At 42.2% G+C, this 26100-nt stretch overlaps 1 protein-coding gene across 4 annotated transcripts; it reads right to left on the bottom strand.

The window, feature by feature from the left end:
* Positions 1 to 5044: 5044 nt before the first annotated feature.
* On the bottom strand, positions 5045 to 26100 carry SLC16A9 (solute carrier family 16 member 9). Of its 4 annotated transcripts, none has more exons than XM_056352438.1 (8): positions 25944 to 26100; positions 21963 to 22022; positions 21578 to 21717; positions 19288 to 19516; positions 11040 to 11183; positions 10107 to 10202; positions 7408 to 8316; positions 5045 to 7074 (listed from the first exon to the last, which is right to left on the bottom strand). In XM_056352438.1, the coding sequence occupies exons 4-8, from the start codon at positions 19481 to 19483 to the stop codon at positions 6896 to 6898; spliced, it is 1524 nt and encodes a 507-aa protein (XP_056208413.1). In that variant the 5' UTR covers positions 19484 to 19516; positions 21578 to 21717; positions 21963 to 22022; positions 25944 to 26100; the 3' UTR covers positions 5045 to 6895. The 4 variants fall into 4 exon arrangements, with proteins under 4 accessions (XP_056208413.1, XP_056208412.1, XP_056208410.1 ...); XM_056352437.1 differs by lacking the exon at positions 21578 to 21717 and adding an exon at positions 21431 to 21548; XM_056352435.1 differs by lacking the exon at positions 21578 to 21717.

Here is a 26100-nt window from a genome sequence, read left to right as displayed (position 1 = left end):
GCTGAATTACAGGCATGTGGAGAACTGCCCAATGAAGCAGTGGAAGGCACATGTTCAGACAGCTTGCTTGCCTTCCCCCCCCCCAGCCTATTAAACTCTCAAGCATCATTTTCCTTTTAAAGGCTTTAGAAAAACATGCAGAAAGCTGCATGCTTCCTTGGCAGTTTTACAGACCTGAAAGTAACTGGGAAGTGACAGGTCAGTAACTGTCAATACCCTTCTCCTCTTGGAGTGAAATGCCATGAGGGTTGAGTTGGAGCCTGCCTCTCTCTGCTTCCTGTTTTGAATTTCATTTTCTTCCTCTAATCTCCACCTGGCACCTAAACCTCCTAATTTTCTTGATGCTGTTCCAGGGAAAACAAGTCAGCATTCAAAGTTCAGTATTGCTTCAGTATCTAAAGGTACAATCTTGCTGTTGCTGCTAAAGAGCAGAACATCAGCAAAAATGGCTGTAGGCTGAAAACTATTGTAATGAAGCAAGTAAAGCTCTTTTTCAGGCCTTACAAATTATTTAAAACCCATTCCAGTCCATATCATGAAGTTCAAACCACACATGAGTAAGGCTGATAACTGAACTCTCTAGTCAGGGAATTAACTGAGTGAAAGCAAATCCCAAACTTTTGACACATAGAGTACATTTAAGAGGAAAAAGATATCCGAAATAGCTGGAGGTATAGTTGTACACAGTAAAAGGTCTGCCCAGTAAAAATCAAGCGTAGGCATAAGTGCTATTCTGTAACTAGATGGTCTGACGACTGTTCCTTACTTGAGTTCATGTGCCAGTCTATACAGCACTGCTTACTGGAAAAAACACAGAAAGAAATACATCACTGGAAGAAAAACTATCCCCCCTTCCCCCCAGAGTCTTATCATCCTTGCCAGAAAGGCAAATACTCAATCTGCTGCTTGATGCAGTTTGCACAAAGAAACAAGTTGTGGGAATAGCACTTTGGGCTGAAAACTTGTCTGTAAAAGAAAATTTATTCCTCTTTCCATGCAGACTTTCTTCCCTTTGCTGGTGGTTGCTTCACTTCACTTGGTTCATTCTAAAGGAGAAAGATCAGAAAAATCCTGTTTGCATCTCCTAAGCACCGCATTCTCACCTTCAAAGTGGGTTACAGCTCTAGAACTTAGTATTTCTGACATTGCAATTGTGCTGGAGTGCAGACTGACTCAAAAAATCTTTGGCCTGTGCTGCAGGTATTTTCATACATGGTTAAGGGCACCTGAATTTTCTGCTAAGGCACTACAACAATAGTTAACCGATGCAACTCAGCTGATGGACTGGCAATTACTGAACACATATTTAAAAGTAATCAGGAAATAACAACTAGGGAGAATTTTCTTTCAGTTTGGCTGATCCCAGGTTTATTTCTCCAAGAAGCAAATATTAATCAATTAAAGCATTTTTATGAACGCCTGCATAACCTCATACACAGTATTTATTGTAATTAAAGACATAGCAGATGATTTCAGTTATCCTGATTTGCAAAGATGGTCCCTTAAGTAATGCAAAGCAGGGAGACAGCCACTCTAACCCAGGGACATTTTAATTAACAGCAAAATAATTTGATTCCAAGAGAAAACAGCATGACTTAATACACCTTGATATGCATTTCATATATCAAATTTTAAAGTTATAACCACAAAACCCCCACACAATTTAGATATGATCTGTAAATACAGGGCTGGTTGGAACACTAGCCATTTACCAAACAGGGGGGTAGGTATTCAGCTTGTTACTCAGCAACATCTCCTCGTCATTGCTGTTAATCACTGAAAACCTGTTTACTTTCCAACATGAGCTGTGACACCAGGAAAGGAGGAGAGAGTTTAGCTGGATGACTTTCAGCCTGCAATGAGAAAAACGGGGGGGGGGGGAAAACCATTAATTTGAACTAAAAGAAAATGTTTTTGCAAGTTTAACCATGACCAAGTAAGATTAAGCTTGGAGCCAAAGGCTGCTGGGAACAATGTTTGCTGCAGTCTCACCACACAGGGTCATGACCACAAGGGCAGCTTACAAAGGAATTGCTCCAAGCTCCTTCCCACCCATGTGCTGCGGCAGACTGTGGCGTGTTGTGCTCACAGTTACATGTGAGCCTGCACTGTAGAGACAATGAGCTGATCTCTGTTACAAAAAAAAAAGCATTTCCACGGGTTCCCCGAGTGGTTTTACAACACAGCACCCACAACAATGCACTGTTGGATGCCTTAGGCAAGCAATTCCACTGGCAGAAAACAAAACTTTAAACTATGGAAACTTTAAACTGGAAAACTCACTGTACTTAATCTCTCTGCAGTGGCACTGGGGCTTGGCAAAGAACAGGTGCAGGGATGCTCCCCTGAAGACTCCAAACATATGCATTCAAGGACTGAGCATTGCACAACAGTCCTTGTTACATGCTAAGTAAGAAGACTGGAGGTACCAGAGTGTTAAATCTCACACTCTAGGCATGTGGTTCTCCCACCTCTCACCTTATGATAGCTCACAAGACCGTAGCAAACACAGCACAAAAGCTGCACTTGACATAGGCGATCCAAAGGGAAGAAAGCACAGCAGTGAGACCCCCAGAGCCAAAAAATTTGTCATGTCTTCACTCTTCCTTATCACACATGCACAAGGCCCCCACTCCTCGTTAAATGAAGTCTTGAACACCTGCAGGCAGAGAAGTTTAGAGATGTGCATTCATACCAGTCATGTCTTATTCTCTTCCTATAGCTCTGGCCAAGAATTTCAGCAAGTTGCTCATTTCAGAAATCTTGGCCTTGAGGTTCTGGCAACATGAAGTGATATTTGGACTGATGTGATTATTTAACACTAATGAGAAAAACACAAGTAAGCAAATACTCCACATATCAAACAGACAGCTGAAGCTGACCAACAGCGTTGTTGTAAAACACTATGGATACACTAAAGAAAAATAACATAAGAAGCTATTGCAGAAGATGTAAGGCCTTAAATGAGAACATAAAAGGAAGGACTCAAGCCTTCCCCACAGAGCCATGAAAGCAACAACATACCAGAAACAGACCAGCTATTTAGAGAAACTTGAAATCACTATGTCATGGCAGCAGAGTTAAACTATATGATCTTTAAAGGTCCCTTCCAACTCAAATCATTCTAAAAGCCTATGATTTAATTCCTGCAACAAAATAATTACATGACATAGCACAGTATAAGGTAAGTATGTGTGTATCAGCCTCTGAGAACTGTTTCAATTGTTCAAAACCCGTAATTTAAAAGCACAAATATATTTTTTTTAAAAAAAAGTAAAAAGCAAAATGGATTTTGGGAAACAGAGCATACTGACACATCTCTAAAGACTATTTGTTGTAAGATGAACAAGTCTTGAACTTGGCTTTTCAGCATAATTGAGTCCACAGCAAAACATCACGGAAGTCCGTCCTTTGAATCTGAGGGGTTCTATTTCATAGGAGAAAGCAGCTTTTGCCACTTCCTTTGATGTACCTGACCAATTTCTGTATCATTTATCATTTTGGCATTTTTAATCTGACCAGTATCATGCTTGGCCCAACACATTCACCATCTATATATGAGAAAGGCCCTCTTGGAAGGCCTTAAGTGAAACATCTTTCCAATAAAAAAATACCTCAGTGTCAGTTTAATGCTATGCAAACACCTCAATCAATTCATCTTAGTAAGTAGCCCTTACTCAGCACACTGAACAATGTCAGTACATGATGCAGGAATCCAGTATCAGCATGATGCAGACAAACTAACAGCTATTAAAGGAATATGATCCCTTTTTTACAGCTAAACACGAAGATCATCAACTGAGCAAGGCACAGAATAGACTTTAAATTAATAAAACTTAACAGTTCCATTTCTCTTGTGTTTTGGTAACTACAATACATTTTCTTAAGATCTGCAAGTAAGAAGATAAATGCTCTATTCATTATTGACTCCACAGTAACCAAATAATTTATGCAATAAACAGTAATTTCTTCTTCTATAATAAAGAGTAAATATTTACCCATCTCACTCCTTCTGTTCCAGATCTGTTTATCAGGGACTATAAAACTCAAGACGATGCAGAATTTAACTCCACATGGCAGAACTGTGTACCTACCTACCTCTACCACCTTGCCAGTGCCGATGACCTACTTTTCAAGCAAATGAGGCACAGATAATCACGTGTAACTCTCTTGTCACCTTCCAAAAATCATTTGAACCTAGGGGCTGTTTTGAATGAAGCGTGCCAGACAGCAGAAGGAAGGGCTCTCAGATAATACATGAGTCTCAGCATCTCTGGAAATCTCTTCTTGGAAGGGAACCCTGCAAAACTAGGTAAGTAAAAAGCAAAAAGCCAAAACATTAAATCTTAGGTCTTGTTTATCAATTAAAGTCAAGGTTAGTATGGTCACAGTGCTCAACTAACTGGTTAGCACTCCGAGTCCTAACATACTGCCTGCAGTGGCACTATAAAATTCTTCAGCATCCAGGGCTCTTCCCTCACTCATGGGTAGGGTTATATCAGGAAACTATCATAGATCACTAGTCATATTTCCAGACATATCAAGCTGCCTAATAACAGACTCCATTTCCATCGCAAAAGTGTGCTACATATTGCCCAATCACTAACATTAATTCCAGCTGAATTTTTTCAGACTGAACAACTAATTCAACACCAGTTTCATATTTAAAGTACTCAAAGAGCGTACTGTTGGCAGGAAGCAGGAGACTTTGAAAGATATTAACCTGAAGGCACACATACCTATTATATCCAGTATATCACCGCGGTTTCTTTAAGATGCATAAAACACAGTACTACTTTAATATGGATGTGGTAAAATTTGACTAGCTTCCATACAGCACATAAAAAGTGCAAATCCATGTCAGATAGCCAGGGCTCCAATTTGGAGCTGGGGTTGCGTTTATGCCTAAAATGAATACTCACTATTTTTTCCACATGCAGTGAATAAACAATCCAGGAAAAAAACCCACACACAATAGTTACACCACCTGACAAATGGGGGGGGGGGGGGGCAGGGAAGAGACGAGACACAAACTAACTACATCTTTATTTTTGTCAAGTTTTTTTAATACAAACAAACATAAGTGAATCCCAGAAAGTCAGCAAAAACTATCTGAAGCTAAGCAGGATTTTTCTACCTCAGACCAGAAGAGGAAACATGACTTGCACTTAATGTCTGCCCTGCTTAGAGGTTGCATCGCTCTTGCTTAATGAGGTGTGCAAGCACAGTTAACTCTGCACATAACACTTTGGCAATAAAGGTTGCTCATTACATGCCTTTATATTAAGGATTATTTATAGGCCAGAATCATAGCAGACATTTGAGGCACACAGTACTGCTGAGAACTACTGCGGCATTTGTAGGCATCCATACAGGATGTAACTCAGAACTAAGGACTTGAACCCCACCAAAGGCTTCCCAACATGCTCCACAAAACTTTAAACCTACAGCAAGAAACCAAAGCGTGCAGCACATGCCATATGTGGATAGATTTCTCTGACTACTGTGCAAGAGCAACCAGACACATCTTTGGCATGGGAGCAGTTACGGAAGCAAAAGCTGTTGCACAGGGCATGCCGGGCAGTGCAGAGCTAGACAAGTATTCTCCTGCCTTCACTGTAGCACCTGCCTGGCTCAGGAAAGACTTCAGCCTCACACAGCATTCCCCTCGTCATGCCAGCCTTGGGCCTTGGGTTAAACAAAAGCAAAAAGCCAACACACACACAGAGCTAGCCGGCAGCTAGAGAGTATCCAGGCAGTGGGCTCAGGGGCTCTCTCTTCACTGGGCTGTTTGGTGTTCAAGCGTTGCAACTCCTTCCACCTCAGCTTCCCCTGTACCTCTTCTGTTATCCCACCTCTGTGCTTTTTATTGCTTCTTGTTACTAACTTTACTCCTTGCTGTGTTCATTCCAAAAATGACTGAGCAAAGATAACATTGCTGCCACATTTTTCCTTTATTTCATAGGTCTACCTTGTTGAAAGCTCTCTACTACTAAGCTCTCCACAGTGGGTTCAACCTACCAAGACATAGTTGTGCAACAAGAGATGCCCCCAGTACTGCCAGACTGTGGGTGACTGCCTTAGCAACAACACTCACCTGTGGGCTTCTGTGAGCACATCTCCAACTCCAACCTAAAGATTACGAACTTGCATAACCAAGTCATCATTTCTTTCATGGTTTCAACAATTATATTTATTCCTTGGTTCAAAAGGTTTTGGTTCAACAGTTTTATAAACAGACTTCACAAAATGTGCAATATTTATAAACACAGTTCTTAGTTGCAGTGGTAGTAAGAATCTTTACTTTCATCATAAAGTTCACCTCATTTACACAACACAAGGTTGGTTTTGTTCCCCCTCTTCTCCCTCCCCCAATTGGCACTTCATTGTAAATTGGAGAAACTTTAAAAAGATAAAACATTAATCTACACATGATGTTATAAGCACCTTGCCACAATATTACATTCTAATAAGGCAAATTTTTGTTTTGTAAAGTCAGATTGTGCAACTTGGAGACCTATAGAAGGTGACAGAAATGCCAGCCTTCTCCTATAAGGAACTGGCCTTCATTTTTGCATCAAAGTTTTCACCCCTTCCACACCACCCCCCTTAAAAAAAACAATAAAAGTACACCTGATAATACAGCAGAATATACCCCTTACGGTGTGAAATTACAGTAGACAAAGGCTGAAAACATGGTGCATAGTACACAAAATAAGACTGGTTTTAAAAATAAAATAAAAAAGAAATAAGAGAAGAAGAAGGAACTGAACAACAAGCAACAATGGAATTTTTCTAGTGGAAGAAGATTTTGGGGTTTCATAAATAAGTGGAAAATTACTAAAATACTTTGCTATATAATATAAAAAAGCACAAAGTGTTTTCCAGTTGTCACCTAAGCACTAGATGCAACTTTGTAGGAGTAAGTATTTGGAGGCAGCTTTGAGCTCTGGTTGGTACAGGCATTCCAGCAGGGTAACGCTGCCAACAGCAGAAGAAATCCACCCAGTAAGACACAAAAGCCACTGAAATAGAATGCAGTGTCATACTCCTGCGTCCAGTCGTAAAACCAACCTGAGGGTGAAAATAAGAGAACTGAATTAGTGAGGAGTTAAGTGTAACACAGCACCAAATTAGAGGAACATCATGAACGCCCCCGCCCCGAGAAAGGTCAAATCTAAAATACAGTTTGACAACTTAAGACAGGAAATGTGCTTTTCATCAAAGCCAAAATCAGAACACAATCAGCTTGGCCAGCTCAAGCAAAACAGGCTTTAATTTTCATTGCAGATTTTGATTTCATCTTTACACCGTTATTAAATCCAGCTAAAACTACTTGCATGCAAATTAATTCTGTCCAGCCCTGGCAAGCTTATGTTCATTTTATAGTATCTACCTTGACCTTACCTACAATTGGTGGTCCGAGGCTATTTCCAAGTCCAGCAAAGAACATCAATATCCCATACGCGTGAGTCAGTTTCTCAATTCCCACAGTCTTCGTTGTTACATATGGAAAAATCGACCAGTTCCCAGTCAGAAAACCCAAAACCCCAGAAAGCATCGCTAATGTAAGGTAACTTTTGGCAAATGGAATTGCAAACAAGGCCACTCCTGTCATTAGTAAGGTAGTTACGTATAGATATAAAGTGTTAACCCACTTGAAATCTGCCAGTATTCCCAAGGTAAGTTTGCCCACAGCAGTCATAATGCCTATAATGGAAATAAGGGGCATACGATAATCATCTTCATTAATGTTTGCACTTCTTGCTACATCCTCCATGAGCAGAGAAGGAGGAAATCCACCAACATCAAAGAGCAAGATGGCAACAAAGAGAGCTGAAAATACTTTGTTCTTAAAAAGAACCACGGTTTCCTCCCAGTAGTTTAAATAGAGCTGCCACTTCTTTTTGGCGAGTTGCTTGCAGAAGTTTGTCTGTTCTACAACTTTCTTTTTATAAGTGTCTTTCTCATTTACATTTATTGAGCTTAATACATTCTTATTTAAAATGCTATCCTGTTTGTATTCAGGCATATTGTTCACACATTTTTCATCAATGTAGCCCTTTTCAAGGATGCTTATATTTTCTTCAACAGTCTTTTCTTTTTCATGGTAAACAAAATATTGATCTGGGACTTTGTTTACACACGTTTTTTCTGGTGGAAGGGAATCAGATGACTCTAACGGTCTCATTAGGCTGCCACATGCTAATATATTTAGAGACAGTGCACCAACTATTAGCAGACAACCGTCCAGCCCATAGAGCTCAATAAGCTCTCTTTGCAATGCTGCATATATGAAGAGTCCAACACTTGAACCTATAAAACGAAAATAAAATCCGTATAAACCGAAGAACTGAGAACATTCTTCAACACTAACAAGCTTCTACATTTCAGCAGCTATAAATAACACTATCACAGGAATGGTAAGTCATTTGTGTTCCTCTCTCCCCAGTCTAATGAACTGGTAAGTTATCATCCTGCTTGAGGTTAGTTTCTTTACTGAGTATCCAAAAAGTAAACCGCCTTTCAAAATATCTGAATAATTTATGACAATTCAAACTAGCAGACACTTTAGAAACAAGCAGGATCAATACTGTAACTGATGAAAAACATCACAGAACTATTAAGCCGTCCTTCTGCATGCACTCACATACACGTACCCCTTTCTGGTACCATTTTGAGTTAGCACAGTTACAATTTCACACATCAACATTTTCCCCTTTCTTCTTCTCACTGCCACCTTCCTCCTCCAAGGCAGGAACAGACCAGGGGCTCACCAAAAGCCCTCCTAGAAACAGCCCTTGACTGCTTGGTGTTTAAGGAGAGGGGCTCAAATGGTGTGAGTTTACTCCACAGGCATTTATAAAGCTCTACAGAGCCAAACATGCATTTTTGGAACTTGGCTACTATGAACACAACCAATTCATGCAACCTCACAATTCAAAAAAAATGCTCTGGTTGAAATGAGCATAGGTCCATTGCAATCAATGGATGTCCACTCACAAATACAGAGCATTGCTTTTTCAAGTCAATTTAAAGACAAACTTTAACTTAAAATTATTTGCTTAAGACTGTCTCTAGGTTATATTAAAGCCATTTATATACTTCAGGGCTAAAGACAGGAAAAAATAACCATAAATTTTGGACTTCTTTTGTCTTCCAGGTACTAAAATTAACCAGGGCTCAATAAGATCAGGCCTTAAGGCAAACTACTTGGAATCCCAACTAAAGCCACTGAAATGATTCCAAGGAATATTTCTGCAAAGTTCCCCTTTATTCCACTGGTGTCAATCTGACATTAATATCTCACAGCACAGACTGACCAGGCCTCTCCTCACTAATGGCTACTTGAGAAAACTGATCAGAGGAGAGACTCCACACAACACAGAAGGTAAGGCACAGGACAACAGCCTTCTTTAACAGTTCCTACTTGGTTCATTAATTTAGCAGTTCCTCTTGATGTAAAGGACAACATCACACAACCTAAAGACCCAGAGAGAGGATGAGAAAGACTGCTCAGCATCCTTCCAAGAATTTTCCTTGTATTATCAGAGGTTCTTTTTCCTAGGATCCCTTTCACATACATGGAAAAAAGCTGGGATGAGCTCTTGGAAGTTTTCAGAATTTTGTCTCCTTTTAGATTGGAAAGGAAAAAATACTAAAAAAAAATAAGTCCAAACTTCAACTACTCCTTTAAAAGTACAGCTAATGTGAGGTTACGGTAATCCAGCATTTATATCCTGCATCTCCAATCTCTTTCTCACCTCTGATCTTGTGTAAGAAAGATGAAGGAGAAGAGAGCTCTATGGAAAGTTTACTCTCTTACTACCCATGGCATACAGCCCAAGGTACTCGTGAGTCTGCGTTTATTTTCCTGAATATCCTTTTCTCATCTGTATGGATAACCCATACCATACACCCGCAAGTGTAGTTACTATCTTATCTGTAGTTACTGATTTTATCTGTTCATCGCTACTAATGCTTTGATTTAAGAAGTACTTCAGGAAGTGACTGAGAAAAATATAATCTCCTGGTTTTTATTGCCAGGGCAATGGTAGCTGTATCAGAGTTGAAAAGTTAGGAAGAATGACAATTAAAAGTCATACCTGTTGAAATCAGACCAAGTGCAAGGCCCCTGCGTTTGTCAAAATAGTGGCATGTGATGGTAACTGTTGCAGTATACAAAAGGCCACATCCAAGCCCTTCAGGAAAAAAAAAAAAAAAAAAAAAGTTGGAATTAAAGCATGCAACATACTCTGGGAAATGACTGCCCTTTTTTCTTCCCCAGATAATACAGTAGCACACTCCCTGACCATCCCTGGCTGCAGAACCTGCACGGAGCTGGCTGGGTTGAGGAGTTCACCAGCTCAGGCTCCGTGCTTTGTGGAAGTGTGACATTGCTTTCACACCAGGGGCTGGCTCCAGAAAACGGCAGAGCTGCATCTGCATGGCACTGTGCCCCAGCCAGTGCACTGCTGGGTCATTGCTGGCCAGCAAGGTGCCCGGCTTCCTGACACAGTTAATTTGATAAACCACCCACAGCAGCACAGAGGGGCAGGTCACCCCCTGCTGGGAAAACAGCACTTACATGCCTCTAGCACAGCATTTTAGGTTCAATCCAGTTATGTGGAGAACAACATCACTCCCTAATGACCTCTAATTTATCAAATTAGAATGAGTACATGACAAAATTCTGGAAGAGATGTTATTCCTTTAAGACTGGCACTTCACGGCGGGAGAAGATCTGCTTGACTCCACCTCTTAGGTAAAACCTCAGTTTCTCCATCTCTAACAATCATGTCAACAGAGGACAAACTGTTTTCAAACCCTGGTGAACACATACATTGCTTTTATCTTTTACTACACAGTAACAGCCTGCCTGTGTGACACCCCTCCGCACCTCAAACTAAAGTATTCCTTGATAAATCAAGTCCCAGACTACCACTGCCTCTCTGAATCCGTTTCCCACTTCAGATTCATAAGCCAGGACTCAAAATAACAAAGACTAAGTCTCTATATGAAGGGAAGGTTTTTCTTACCAACAACAATCCCGTATGAAATATATAGAAAGTATATGTTAGGTGCAAAACTGCTCATCATGAGGCCCCCAGCCACCATAAAGCCACTGAAGATTGCTACTGGTCTTGCTCCAAAAGATGATACACATATACTGCAGACAGGACCTAGAGGAAAAGCAGGGAAAACATTCCTAATAAATGCCAGCACCAGGAAGAACTTCTAGAAAGTATCAGCCTATGGAAATGTTTCTTACAATAATTATTTAAATATATAATTATATTGAACAACAAGTCAAGAGTACTTATTTTTACAGGGATCATTAAAGAGTCTGTTATAAAAATATACAAGATCAAGCTTGCAAGATTTTTGCTCAAGTAGAAACTGACATCAAGTCCATGAAGTGGTACCAGGCTGGGAGGGAGAGCGCAAGCAAAACATTCTTTAAACATAGGATGGTACATACATGCTAGGCTATAACACTCTCACTACACATCTAAGAACTTGTACAAAGGTTCTGAAAACAATCTTCATCTTTAGGTACCAAAACAAGTTAGACCATCAGCCAGGCCTTAATCAAGAAGATATCTTTTGACAGAGCATAAAAACTGTGTTTCAGAAAGACAGCATCTGTATTGATCTCAACATGAGATTTATAAAACTGAAATGGAAAACAGCAACTTCTGATGATAATCATGGCAAGAATGCCACCTGGTGCTGATATAGAGGAAATATCTGTTGATATACCAGATAAAGACAGACACTACTGTTCCCTGATTTTCTAGGAAATTAAGTATTTGGTAAAATACTGACAATCAGATAACTGTTTACTACCCATCTTGGTTTCCACTGTAAAACTACAGAAAATAAAAGGCATTTACTGACACTGCCCAAAGCAATGTTCATGAAGTTCAGAAGAGGTTTCTCCCTCTCCTTGCCCCTCCGATATTTCCTGGTTGGTTCAAAACAAGAACAAAGTGCAGGCAACATTTGTACTCTGACTCTACTCAGCCTCTCCTCTCCTCACAGAAGTTGTAGAACAAGCACTTATTTTCAGTTGTGTGACCCAGAATACACCTTTAGACTGAAGTAGCATGCAAGCTTAGTCTTAAATAAGCAACCAGCAAGGGACTTGGCTTGCAAAAGAAAATGTCTCACCTAAAACATAGAGTTCCAAACATTTATACACAGACTTACATATTAGCCCCAAGATCCTAAACTCAGCAACTCTGAGATCATAAGTTAGATACACAGATGAATGACATTATTTAAAAACCAATAAAAAAGCCCCAACCCTCAACACCTTTGTCTCTCATTTGCAGTGATATTAAGACACTCCACGGTGGATACAATCTGCACAAGCAGTAACTCTGGAATCTGCCATTTGTTAAGGTTGGTCCTCCCTGACTCGCACATAACTGAGATTCCCAGCAGATGGGAGGTGAGCCCAGAGAGGTGATATGAGGTGAATAACAGTTGGAGCTGAGGATGGTGCTTGCCTAGGTCTGCAGACAGAAACCAGCAGCTGGGAATGTAGGCAAGGTCTTCCTGTGGTTATCGGCCATGGGACAAGCAGTTCTGGCAGACAGGAGCGCAGATTCATCAGCAGGTGAAACGATCCTCGGAGGCAAGGCAGGTCAGAACTTTTGCCCTACATAAGAGCTGTCTGCATAGGGAATGTAAAGGGGAGCGAATCTGAATTGGGGCTTATCCAGGCAAAGTCTCAGGGTTAAAGAAGAAACAAGAAAAATCTTCTGGGGAAGCAGGGTTTATTTGGATCTTGGAAACAATGAAAAAGGAAGATATAAGTGCTTGCTGCTTCTCAAGAGTCAGCACATTGTGGGAATGAAAGCTGGCCGGAGTAACTTGGGCAGGATAACTTGCTGAGAACAAAAGCTGAGAGTGTTAGATTGTTGCTGATTCTTAGAATTAATTACTAGAACTAGCAAATTAAGGTTTCCTAAAACCACAGGATTTAAAAATAAACAAAGGATTGAATCTGTATTACATAAAAAATTCTTCTACACTAAAAGAACATTAGGTAGTGATAACATAATTCAATTAAGCAGAGGAATTTGCACTCTTTCTATTCTTTATTTCTGACCCACTACCTTGCTAAAACAAGAAGTATTTCCCTTCCACCTGCTCCCTGTATTTTGACACAACTACTTTCAGAAGGTCTCTGTCCAGCCTGGGCTGGTGGTACTGGTACAGATTGCACTGATCGCTACCAGAGGATCCAAGGATGAAGCTGGACCCTCTGACCTCAAGCCAGAACAAAGGGGAGAGAGCTGAAAAACATGTCTTCGTAATCTGACAAGGACACTCTCCTCTGGAACACTATCAAAAGCACCACTGACAGGGTCCAAGGAGATGATCTTCCAGCTTCTACCACTTACAAAAAATAATCCCAAAGGAGAACAGAAAGTACAAAGAGATCTTTTTGCTCTGAGATGGAAAACAACCTGCACAAAACTGAAGAACCTACTCCAATAAGCTCAGAATTAATGTGTCATCTCACACAGCAAGAGATCTGGCAGTGTAGCAATGGCCCCATTTACAAGGGGGAGTGCCAGTATAAGCATTAAAATGGTTATCATAGGTCTCCAAGATGAGAAGAAAAACAGCTCCATCTTCCCCTTCACACTAGGCCCTACTTTCACACTCCCCCCATCACACTGCTAGAAAATAAAAGTAACAAAAGAAACCCCCCCATGACAGCCAGAATCTTTGTTCTTTTCCCTGCCTCCTCGCATTCCTTCTCCTCCTCTGTTTCCAAAAGCTGGCATTTTTTTTTCCACCAGGCACAGTACCTTTGGTTATTACCATGGTATTTGCACAGGAGTTTGCTGTACACAAACATGTTATTCTCTACAAGTAACTCAAGCACAATGGGTTCAAGGCAGTTAATTCTAGTCAAACATCCAACTTTCCCAGAGTGGGACTGAAACTTGCTCTGTGAACTCCTGCCCTGTGGGTTTTGTTCAAAGTGGACACTCTGAAGAATGTAGGAGTCTACGTACAGCCACATAGGAAAGAGCTCTTCATGCAGCATAAGGGCTTTCATTAGCTGACACTTTTTTCAGCAAGATCCTTCCACTGATAATGTATTTCTCATCGTAACGTGAACAACACATAAATAACACCCCAGTGGCAATCCTCAATAGTAAGCATGGAAAATGCTTTTAAGCCAGCATTTTGTTCAGTTTGCCAAGCAGCTCCAGGGTTAGCACTGGTATTAGAATAGCGTTTGAAGACATTGATAAATATTTACTGCTTTTACAAATAAAATCCCTGGGGCTTTTTTCCTTCCAAATGATGTATTTTCAAACTAGACCAAACTGTCAAAAAAAGATACCAGCTCAGTTTATAAGAACGACAGCTAACTCTAGGAAGAAAGATTTAGAAGCCAGCACAGGGACAGACACTGCTCTCCTGCACATGACCTGCCAAGGCTTGGCAGACAGTAATACAATTATCAGGCTCTGCAGGGGAGCAGTCTAGAAGATCCCTAGACAAAATGGGAAGCAGCAGCAGAAAGAAGATGGGCTCTCACAGATCTTCATGCAGAGAGACTGAAGAGGAACAACTCCTAGAAGGAATAATTTGTACATTGGTATTTTCATTCAGATTTTTTTGTATAAAAGACTCAGCAAGAGCAAGACCTGGATTTGACAGTGACTCCTTCCCAAGATGTGAAAACAAGCCATTTACTGCTCACACAGGAACTTTGTAACTACTGCGATCTTCTGACCTCCTGACAAGTACAAAGTTGTTCAACGGACATCAAGAACTAACACTTTCTTCCTCAATCTTCTCGCATGAAAAGAAAAATTCTGCAAACTAACACTCCTTTCCTCCACTCACTTATCTTGAGGGTCCTCCCTTCTTCACCTCATATACACACAAAACCTTTGGCTAAACAATAAACTGGATAACCGAGTTATTTTTCTTATCACATGCATTAATCTGACACACCCTACTCATCGGCATCTGTCCAAGCTTGTTGAAACTGTCAAGTAGAAGCAAGGTTTGTGGACTATATGGAAAATCCACTGGACAGAAGATAGACAAGACTATTTTTTGCACACTAAATGCATTGCTAAAATCTGGTCATAATAAATACTATGTTCTCCAAATGTTTGCACTTTGGATAAGAACATAGATCAGAAAAAGCCTTTTTACACTGGACAGCAACCTACTTCCTACTGATTGTAAAGACTGATGCTTTCTGATAGTTATTAAATGAAAAGGGCTCCTCTTTGGAGGAATCTTTGGGATGCCTTCTCCCCTCCCCACAAACTTCTATGAACTATGTATAGCTTCCACAGTTTACAGTGGGGGCCTTCTATGTGTGAGGGTTTTGTCCAAAAATATGTAGATGACGCAAAGTTTTGAGCTGTAAAACCATTGCTTGAAAGCATAAAATTAAGCTTTTTACACGTTTAACACTGAATGCCTCAGACCAGCTGAAACACCCCATTAATTTATCAAGACATGCCTTTCAAGAGAGACTCTGCCCTTTGTTCTTTCTCCATTAATAAAGGGGAGTGGGAATGGGAGACATTGCTGGTGTCTCTTCCTATGCCAAATACTGTGAAGTCAACTTACTATAAACAGCTGTGCTGCCAATTACAGGCGCCAAGGTCTTTGTCTGTTTTGCTTTTAACAAGTGTAACATGGATCAAATTTAATTTCAGGCTCCAAATGGATGTAAAATTAAGAACACTTGGTGCAGGAGAAACACAATCTCCAGCAACGTAATAAATATTCTCCCTCTGGCCTGTTTTAGTAGGGGAAACACGCTACGATCTTTCAGTTTCTTCCTACGCAACAAGCCCTACGTCATCCATGGAGCCATGTGCCACACCTACTACAGCCTGTTCAGTGTTATGACACCTGATATTCTAGAGAAGGCCTCAGCACTGCCCTGTAAAATAACACTAATGCTTTTCTTTCACTGCTTTAGGCACATTTCTTCCAACACACCGTAAGGTCACGTCACAGAAGGTTATAACTCAAGTCATCCTGCAAGGAAGAGATCACCCAGTTCTCTGTCCCAATCCTCTTTCCAGCTGATGAGCTGAACAGTCGAGCTCAGGGCTGAACACCGGCCTTAGCAGTGCTGTCTGTGCTACAAGCAAGAGGACAGAAATCAAACACCAGGCGGCTAGGAAATTCATCTCAATAAACAAGGTGCTGTACTGGGTTTCTATGTCTCAAGTCTAAGTTTAGCTCTCACACAAGTCAGAAGTAAACATTGTAGAAAGGATACAAATACAGCAAATGTGAAAGGACTCACCAGCATCAGCTACTTCAAAAAGCGTTTAAGTCAGCATGTACAGAGGGAAGTAGAGAAAACATGCAGAACCTTTTTCTGTGCCAGCTGGCATACATATGAAGACATTTTCTTCTTTTTGGTGAAATTACAGGACTAATATAGCAAAGTCACTGGACCTATCTACCACTATTACAGAAACTAGCTAACTCAATTTCCAGTGCTATCAATGGGAAGAGTCTTCCTTAAGAAAACGGACACTAACTTATTTCCTGTATGTAGCTGCAAATCTACTGTAACTGCCATTCTTTTTCCAGTTTGACATCTACAGCTTCAGAAAAGTGAAGTTGTAGAGGGCTCACAGAAGAGTCTTAATGGCTCCTCAGAAGAGACTTAATTAAAAGAGTGGAAGTCTCTCGTATCAAATGGCAAAAAGTCTGCATCAAGGTTCAAGTTTAAAAGAAGATCTAGAAGTAATTTGATTGCACTATCTAGGCATACACCACACTAATTAAGGGCACTTAAGAATACACAAAGGTAACACTATTCATCAGCTCAAAACTATACCCAAGCAACTTATATCATAAGATCACATACTTTTAAGGGGGAATTCACTACTGAGAAAAGGGATAAGAGAGAGAATGCACTAAGCAAACACTTTCTAAATCAAATGAGAATAACAGTATTTTCCACATGCAACATGGATTGCTGCTTTAAAGGTACCAATACTTGAAAATATGTCTTTGGTTAACTAGATCAGAGACTGGAAACCAAAATAAAGGAAGAGAAAAGAAAGAGTAACAAATACTAGAAGAGTCAAGTTAGGAACAGTAAAAGGCAAGGGGACTACTGAAAGGCTCTGGGGTGAGGCTGTCCCATTACTAGCATTCACACGTGCAATATTGCTGCTGAAATCAGCTTGCTCAGGGAGATTAAGTTATTAAGTTACAGATAACTGCCTTCCACATACATGAAAATATGCTAATTTAAAAAAATTTCATTAGCCTGACCACCTATTAAACATAGGCTACAACACACAATGGTCCCATCTGGCCTATAATACTGGAATCTGCAATAGCAGAAATAAGAGCAGAAGCAAGTTCTCTTTTCCTATGTTCATGAGAAGGGCCTAACTTTGCAATGCGTTATATCAACGGTTATGCACTGAAAAGACAGGTTCTTTACGCTAGTGACTAGGTCTGAAAAGGGCCTGCTATGAAAACTGCATCAAAAATTGTCATTTGTCAAGAGCATTCTAGTTTCAGGTAGAGGTTATGATACTTACAGCCTTCAACAAGCTGATTTTAAGTATCCTTAAGCTCAGATCCCAGCTTGATAAGACATTGGGATCTTCCATTTCAGGTAAAGCAGAGAACGTATGTTTCATTTTCAGTCAATTGTGATAACATTAATGCAATTAAAAGGCCCTCACTGTACTTGTCTTGTACTTGTACTTGTACTGCACTGAAAATGGGAACACTTATTGAGCTTCCAAATCCCAAACTGAAAGAAAAGTACACTGACAGACAACATTCCTCCTAACTTGTCAAAATTTCAAGTACTTTAGTCATTCCAAATTCATTCCAAAATCAATTACAATGGCAGCTTTTATTTGCATCGTTCAGTCACAAAAGTTTCTATTTGCTATAAAGCACACTACTGACAATTGCTCAGTGGCAAGACAGAGGGCACTAAGAAATCTGGAAACTAGCATGGTGTTGACATAAGAGAAAGGGGGCTGAGGCTCTTGTCAGAAGAGTAAGCCAGAGACTTCTGGTCTCCAGGGAGAGGGTTTTTCTTCAACCCTTCTCTTGCAATTCCCTTCTGCCTAGTATTTCTTTAGTAAATACCCTGTTTATCCTTCTTCCCCCTCCCTTCATTCTCTCACTCAAGTTTATTTAATCTAGATCTTTTTCCTTAATAATAGGAGTTAATGCCCTTAAAACAGGAAAATAAAAAAAGTATGATGGAAGAGCAGTCTACAGTCCTTTGCCCACTTACATCCTGGGACTGAATATTGTCTTCTTGTTAACGATTCACCTGCCTTTGCCCATTTCTGTTTTGCCTAGTGATATAAAACCCTAACATGAGTGTGACATCAGCATTTGGCCAGCTATAGCACCATACAAAGCAATGGTCTTTATTCAGGTCTGTATAGCTATTTGAATGTCAACTTTCTTTTAAGAGATTTCCTCAGAATCCTGAGCTGCATTTTGTCCAATAAGCTACATAATTGCTTTTGCCTGTAGCAATTGCTCTGCTGACAGGCAATTTTTTCCAGATTCAGCAAAAAGATAATAGTTCCCATGGTGAATCTTTAAAAAGCAGAAGTTAGTATTATTACCCAGTACAATACCCGTGCTCGATATTAAAACAACAACAACAAAATGGACCTGCAGTGTTTTATTTCCCTAAAACCCTGCTGTTACTCCCCAAGGGACAATGTCTTACTAAAGTAAAGCTTTCAATAAAGTTGTTTTATTTAATGCCACTGTTATCCCTAACTTTCCAGGCTTCAAAGGAATTTTTTTCTCAAACAAACAGTGAAAAAGAGCCCTCACCCACCCTAACTGGTGGGTTTACTTCTAGAGCTGAAAAATTAGTAACTGGTTTATTAAATGATTTTTTTTTTTCTTAAAGCACTTAAACTATTTCAGACTAATAGTTTGCTCTGATTTTAAAGATACTAATGCAAATATTAGTCTTAAAGCCTCTTTAAAAAAAAAAATCCCATCAGGAAAATTACTATTCAGTTTCCCAGTTTGTTTTTTCTAGTTTATTCAAATACAATAATTTTTAATTTTCTAAGGGTAACATTCTTATTGTTCTTTTACCTTATATTGTTGTGGTTTACCCATCTTGACCTAAAACAAAAATGCAGCACCCTCACTCTATCATTTACGGCTGTCTGAAATTCCAAAAGCACACACAGATGAAAACATCCATTAGAAAGAAATACTTCAGTTTTAGATAGATACTGCTTCTACACTTACTGGCAAGCAATCCGATTCCATTTGCTAGTGATCCAACCCAAGCAGTCTTGCCTTTCCCTTCTCCAAAAGCATCCAGCCACTCTAAATACAAGACTCCCACTGCCAGCGGTGATCCGTAACACAAGAATTGAGTAAAGAAGGAAACGACAACAATCACCCAGCCCCAGCCACCATCTGGTGGTTTCCGAAATACCATCTTGTCAAATGAGTGCAGATGTACAGGCAGAACCTGTGTAAACAAAAAAGAGAACAGAGCATTAGAAATGTGACTGACCTAGGTTTGCTAATACAATTGAGCTGTACAGAGAAGTACACGTTCAGAGGCTTGTTTCATAGAATTATGGAATCATTTAGGTTGGAAAAGACCTTTGAGATCATCAAGTCCAACCGTTAACCCAGGACTGCCAAGTCCATCACTAAATCACGTCCCTGAGCACCACATCTACAGTTTTTAAACACCTCCAGGGACAGTGATTCCACCACCTCCCCGGGCAGCCTGTTCCAGTGCTTGACCTCCCTTTTGGAAAGACATGTCCCCTCACACCCAATCTAACCCTCCCCTGGCACAAACAGAGGCCGTTCCCTCCTGTCCTGTCCCTTGTTCCCTGGGAGCAGAGCCCGACCCCCCCTGCCTACAGCCCCTGTCAGGCAGCTGCAGGGAGCGATAAGGGCCCCCCCGAGCCCCCTCCTCTCCAGGCTGAGCCCCCCCAGCCGCCCCCCATCCCACGGGTGCCCCAGCCCCTGCCCGGCTCTGGACACGCTCCAGCCCCTCTGCGTCCCTCTGGCCGTGCGGGGCCACAGCTGGACACAGCGTTCCAGGGGCGGCCTCGCCGGTGCCGAGCGCAGGGGGACGGTCCCTGCCCCGGGCCTGCTGGCCACGCTGTTTCGGGCACCAGCCCGGTGCCGCTGGCCTCCTGGGCCACCTGGGCAGGCGGGGGGCTCCTGCCCAGCCGGCCGCCAGCCAGCCCCCCCAGGCCCTTCCCCGCCGGGCCCTTCCCAGCCGCTCTGCCCCAGGCCCGCAGCTGCCCGGGGCTGGGGTGACCCCGGCGCGGGGCCCGGCGCTGAGCCCTGGGGAACCTCGTACGAGTGGCCTCGGCCCCTCGGCCCGGCCTGCCCAGCCCCCCAGCACATCGACATTGGCCCGCAACTTGCTGTCATCTGCAAACTTGCACACTTACACATTTCAACCATCCTTCAAGAAATATATGCAACACAGGATACAGGCAATGAAAATTAGTTATCATTTGGTACTTCTACCTCTTCTGCATAACCAACACAGGAACAGTACACAAAGCATTAATGAAGTCACATATATACCAGCACTGTATTGCAGAACAGGGGAAGATTTCATTTTCTGAGTGTTAAATAGGCTTTGTGAAGACCTCAGGCATTAATATCTGCCATAGTTCAATGAAAGAACCACATGGCCACCTGCCATTAAGACCTCAGATATCCTGAGTGAAGCATATAGCCTTGAAGGACAAGAAAAGCTAGAAGTATACAAACAATCCCAATAAATAATTTAGGACTAAAAAAAATACATCACCATTACAAAAATATTAGTTCAAGGTCCAAAATAAATAAAACTACTTAGTTGTAATCTCAGCATAGTACCTTGCAAACCAGATAGTGTACTCTGGGAGGGGCAGGCCAAGACGAAGACTGACATTCTAGAAATAGTAACAGTTCTCTACTCTGCTCTGTCAACAAGGTGACGTGTAAAGAAGTGATGCATCCAAAAAACACTTTGTACATATCAGCAAGTGAAGTGAGTTCTAAAACTGTGGACAGGTGTGGCTTATATGCCAAGACATGAGAGTATTAAACATGTACACAAAAATCTCCTATAACCTGTTATGGTGTCTGCCCTCTGCGCAGTTTGCACACATCACCCTTCCCCGAATGGGTGATCACTCCTTGGACCCCATAAGTACACCTTACTCCTTTGCATGGCAAGATCCATCACCTACACATCTATGGCTTTAAATAACTTACTGTCCTCACACCTTCTCAAGACTAGTTTGCGAATGCAGGGACCGATACCTCTAAAATCTAGCAAAGAATTTAGAGGTTTTCCAGGCTAAATTGCTTCGGAGTTTGGATGACTCCAATGACACTGTGAGTCCCTGTGGACACAACTAACCTGCCCTCCCTCTCTACAGGGAGCAATCTGCTGAAGCGATGATCACAAAACTCATGCTCTGTTCCTGACTCTGTCACTAACCAGATGTGTGATTCTCAACAATTTTATTTCCTTTACCCTGTAAGACAGAAACAGGTAAGATCTTACCCTGTTTTCTTCACGAAATATTCTCAAGGACCATCTTCACACTGCAGCTTTCACATTAAGACTGCTGCAGTAACAATTCTACTCCGGGACACCCCCAAGAGACAAGGCAGACAAATAAACACGTCACACTGCCTTTCTGACTTGCAACCCAGAGGAGATGGAAAAAAATTACTGCTGTGTGAAAGCAATAGTGTAAACAAGTAGACAATAACAGAACTTCCATTCAAGCTCCTCATACTCTTTGCTCAGCCAATTTTTAAGAATTTGCATGGAAAACTTACAAAAAAGCTATAGTATACAATTTCGAGAAGCTATTACTATAGAGACACGAAGAAGGCCAGTGCTAGTTTACAGATGTACTTAAATTTTGAGGGTAGATACTTACAGATGATGACAAAAGAGTCCTTCAGCTTCCTACAAATGTAACTTCACGTGGTGACTCTACCTGCAGAAAAAGAGCAGCAAAGTAAGTTTTCAGTTGGAGTATCACTGCAACAGTGAACACAACTCTGAAAAACTGGTGTCTTCACATATTTCGTCTTTTTAACCTCTTAACAGAGGAACTTCAGGAGTAATCGCGTTATCTTGGTGGAGAAATACTGATGCCCCCTCAAATCAATTAACAGCTGACAGCAGCCTTGAGCCCCAAAATAACAAAAACATTGTCTACTAATGTAAAATAAAATTTGACATTCTAGGTCCTTTAGGAGTGATTTACGGTTTTAACATACTGACAGTCCTTCAAGACAGACTATTTCCAGTTACAAATGTTACAAAGTTACATGTTTCAGTTATAAATATAAGCTGTGATTTATTTCCTCAATTGTCTGGTAAGTTTCCCTTGATTACATGAGATGCAAGGGTGACAGCTGGGATAAACAGAAATCATACCACACCATAAAGTATTAAAAAGCTGCTTATAGGTGCTTTCCTACAACTATAACCTTTATACAAAAGGGGATCCCTGTATTTGTCCACAAAATATTTAAACTATTTGTATGCAGCTGCCAGAAGAGCTGACATATACATCTCTCTGTGCACTAAATAAGCATCACTTGGCTTTTTTTGTCCCTGCCTGGAGTAAAAATGGTGGAAATGAGTAACAACTTCAAGAAAGGACATTTACCACTGAGACAAAGTAAGGAAGTTTTCAGAAACCACCTTAATAATGGAAATAGACAGTGAATAATCCCAACTCGTATTTGTTTAAAAAGTAAACTTTAGAAAATAAACACATTTTAGCTGTTACATCGATTTCCACTATATCGATGCCCTAAAACCTGGCACAGAGACAACTCTGAGTTCAGTTCTGCTATTCTAAACAATTGATGGGGAGGAAGGGAGGGCAGGGCAGGAGAGGAAAAACGTTTACACAGTCTTAGGTCACATAGTCTTTTTCTAATAGAAAGACTAAAAAAAACCTCTGGATCAGTTCCTCATCTGCTGCAGTCTGCACAGCTTTACTGACTTTAACAAACTTCTCCAAGTCTATGGCAGCAAGAACTGACCTTCTACATCCTGATGTCTCCTATTTTGCCCCACAGATATTGGTTTTTTGTTTTTTTTACTTACACAACAGAATTTTAGGTAGCAAAATCACCTTTATTTTTAAACACTTCAAGCCATTTACAGCCTGCATTTGTCAAGCAAAAAGTGAAAAAATATTGTCATTTTCCCCCTAGAAATCACCCTCAAAATGAAAACAGATCTACAAAGTCCCAGAGTTTGTTTTTAAGAACAAACATGAACCTGGCTTTTCCTTCCCTTTCTTGCAGGCTGCTCCTTCACCTTGCACCGCTGTGTGCCTATCACCTAAAATAAGGCAAATTATCTAACTTGCCTGAAGGCACTAAGTCTTCCTGAGGAGAGCAAACAAGCTGAGCGCCCCATGTGAGGAGCCCGAGCGCCAGAGCCATCTGCTATGATACATAAAGATGTCCCAAGTCAACCAAGCTGCTGCTGGGACAGCAGATATCAATACACCTTTTATTGGTACACTACTTAATGCTTCCTTGAAAATGACGAGTTGTACTAGAAAAGCTTAGTAGCATGGACAAGAGCTGACAGCAGGAACTAAACTTTCGCTGCTCCCAACACTGCCCGCATGGGCATTGAATCTGTATGCATCAGCTTGGGAGGGATCCAAAGTACCTTTTGCTATTTTCTATTTGTGTGGAAGGAGAACACAGGCTGGACATATAAAATGATCATGAAAAATAAAGAAGCAGAAGCCCACACAGCAGAGAGCACTCAATAGTTGTTTTTTCTCTTGGAACTAACCAGGAAAATTTGTGTGTTCCTGGAAACAGGCAAACCACTATGGGTTTAAGATTCAAGTGGGAACCATTTCACAAAACCTAAGGATGCTGTTTCAGACCCCTGGAAACCTAGCTACATCAAAAATACTGAAATGAAGAAATGAAACACAAAGAATTCAACAGTAACTTGAAGTTTGGTCAGAAAAAGTTTTTCAGTGAGTTGTACTCACTGCGAATAAGAATCAGAGGAAGAGAGCTGCCTGACGAAAGCCTTTACCAACAACAAAAAGAAACCCTAAAGAACGAACTGAACAACAACAGTTTTAATGTGGGGAGAGAGAGGTGTCTGGCTGCAACCATTTTCTTTTACCTAAGCAGCCTGATCACAATATCGAGCTCTTTTTCTATGAATCTTAAGATCTGGCTTAGAGATGACAGAGGAGCATAAAAAAAGAATTGGTCTAAAGAACACGAGTACAACTGAAACGTTAGCCCTCAGCATAGAAACTTGTATTAATTCGTGGCAAAGGGAATCTTGAGAAAGACAGTAGCAGTACAGTTGTTTCCAGTCTGGTATTTGTGCAACCAGAGTCTGGTTAAGTACGCTGCTTTCTGCGAGCAGCACATGGCTGCAAAGAAAGCCAGTGTCAGCAGAATCACTGTGTGATTAACACTCAGCTATTCCAGTTTTGCAAGGCACTGGTACAAATTAAGATGGTACCAGCCAGAAAGGTAACATCCCTCATTTTAAGCCGAATTAGATTTTACTTAAATTTCTATTTATTTTTCAGGCAACATTCTTTCAATTACCATCTGAAGTTTCTGCTACTTGTAGCTTACAAGGAACACCTAGAGCATTAGAGTGCAGTGATGCATTACAGTCATTTTTAACGTACTCATCGTTATCCAAACACCTGCAGACCTACTGAAATGACAGTGTAAGCATTGAATTAAACGCACCGAAAAAGATTCATCTGTACTTCGAGGACATCACACTTTAATTGATGTTCTAACCACAGTTGCTCCCCACATTTAAATATATAAGTTCTTTCAGACTGAATGTACGTATTTCCCTCAGTTCTCAGCATTCAGGTCTACTTATTTCTTGTGCGCCTCTACTTTTCCTAAGTTATGCAAGGGGCTCATCAACACAAATACTTCCTTCCATTCTTCCTGACCAGGGAAGAAGCATGGAGTTTAACACAAGGCAAAACACCAGAACAAAACTTACCAATGACACAATAATATTTTTCTATTGTGCAAAATCAGTTCACATACAGAAGCATCAACCAGTGCAACACGTAAACCAGCAAATCTGCCAGCTCAGCAAAAACCAGTCCTACCTGTTTCCAGAGCCTGGCTGCCCCAGAGGGGATGGACACCCCCCCATGACTGCCTGTCAGACACTAGCACGCATCCATGCGGACAGATGGGAGCCGCCGCTGCTGTAAACCACCCGCCAACCTCATGCCCCAGAGGAGAGCTCTGCCCACCCCACGCACAGCACCCACCGCTTACGCATCAGAACCGGCCAGGGCACCCGCTCCCTGCCTCTCGGCCAGGTCCTCTGCGGGGATGCGCGGGGGCACGTGGGCTCTTATGGCCCCCAGCTCGCCTCTCCCCTCCCCACGCCCGGCCCACAGGACCGCGTTACACATTCACCCCTTGGGCCCACCCGCGCCACCACACGTGCCAGGAGGTGACCGAAGGTCGCCCTCGCCGGCCCGATGCCACGCACATGGTGACACAGGGCCGTGCCCTGGTGCCCCGCTCCCGGCCAGCCGCAGCCCCCAGCCCCCCCGGGCCCACCGCCGCCCGGTGCTGCCAACAGGCTCCCGCGGCGGTACCTGCAGCGGGCACCGATGGCACCGCAAGGGACGCGGCCAGCCCGGGTGGTGGCAGGTCCTGAGCCAGCTCCTTTCCCTGCAGCTGCGGAGGCCCCCGCAGAGCCTACTCGGGCCACCGGCCCGGCCCGGCCGCCCCCCGCCCCCGGGACGGCCCCGCCGGACAGCCCAGCCGAGCCCGGCCGGCCCCGGGGGGAGCCACCTGGCCGCCCCGGCCCCCGCGCCCGCAGCCGCGTCCCCCCGAGGCGGCGCCGTGCCCGTTACCTGCGCCCCGCGCCGGCGGCAGCGGGCGCCCGTGGGGCGGGGGCGGCCGGGCGGGGGGCAGGAGCCGCCCCCGGCGAGCCGGGCAGCCCCGCATCCCCGGCGCGGCGCGGCGGGGCGGGGCGCGGCCGGCACGAACCGGTTGTAACTCGGGCGGGGG

This window comes from Falco biarmicus, chromosome 9 (genome assembly GCF_023638135.1).
Source record: "Falco biarmicus isolate bFalBia1 chromosome 9, bFalBia1.pri, whole genome shotgun sequence".
Classification (NCBI taxonomy): domain Eukaryota; kingdom Metazoa; phylum Chordata; class Aves; order Falconiformes; family Falconidae; genus Falco; species Falco biarmicus.
Note: the sequence above shows the minus strand (reverse complement) of the source record. Positions and strands in the feature narration are given on the sequence as shown.

Bases quoted from the DNA above. Each gene is read 5' to 3' on its own strand.
- SLC16A9 (XM_056352438.1), bottom strand. From the start codon at position 19,483: ATGGTATTTCGGAAACCACCAGATGGTGGCTGGGGCTGGGTGATTGTT. The intron at 11,184-19,287 runs GTAAGTGTAGAA...CTTTTCCTCTAG, and splicing joins TGGAATCGGATTGCTTGCCA to GTCCTGTCTGCAGTATATGT. The intron at 8,317-10,106 runs GTATGACTTTTA...TTCGTTTTATAG, and splicing joins ACTTGGTCTGATTTCAACAG to GTTCAAGTGTTGGACTCTTC.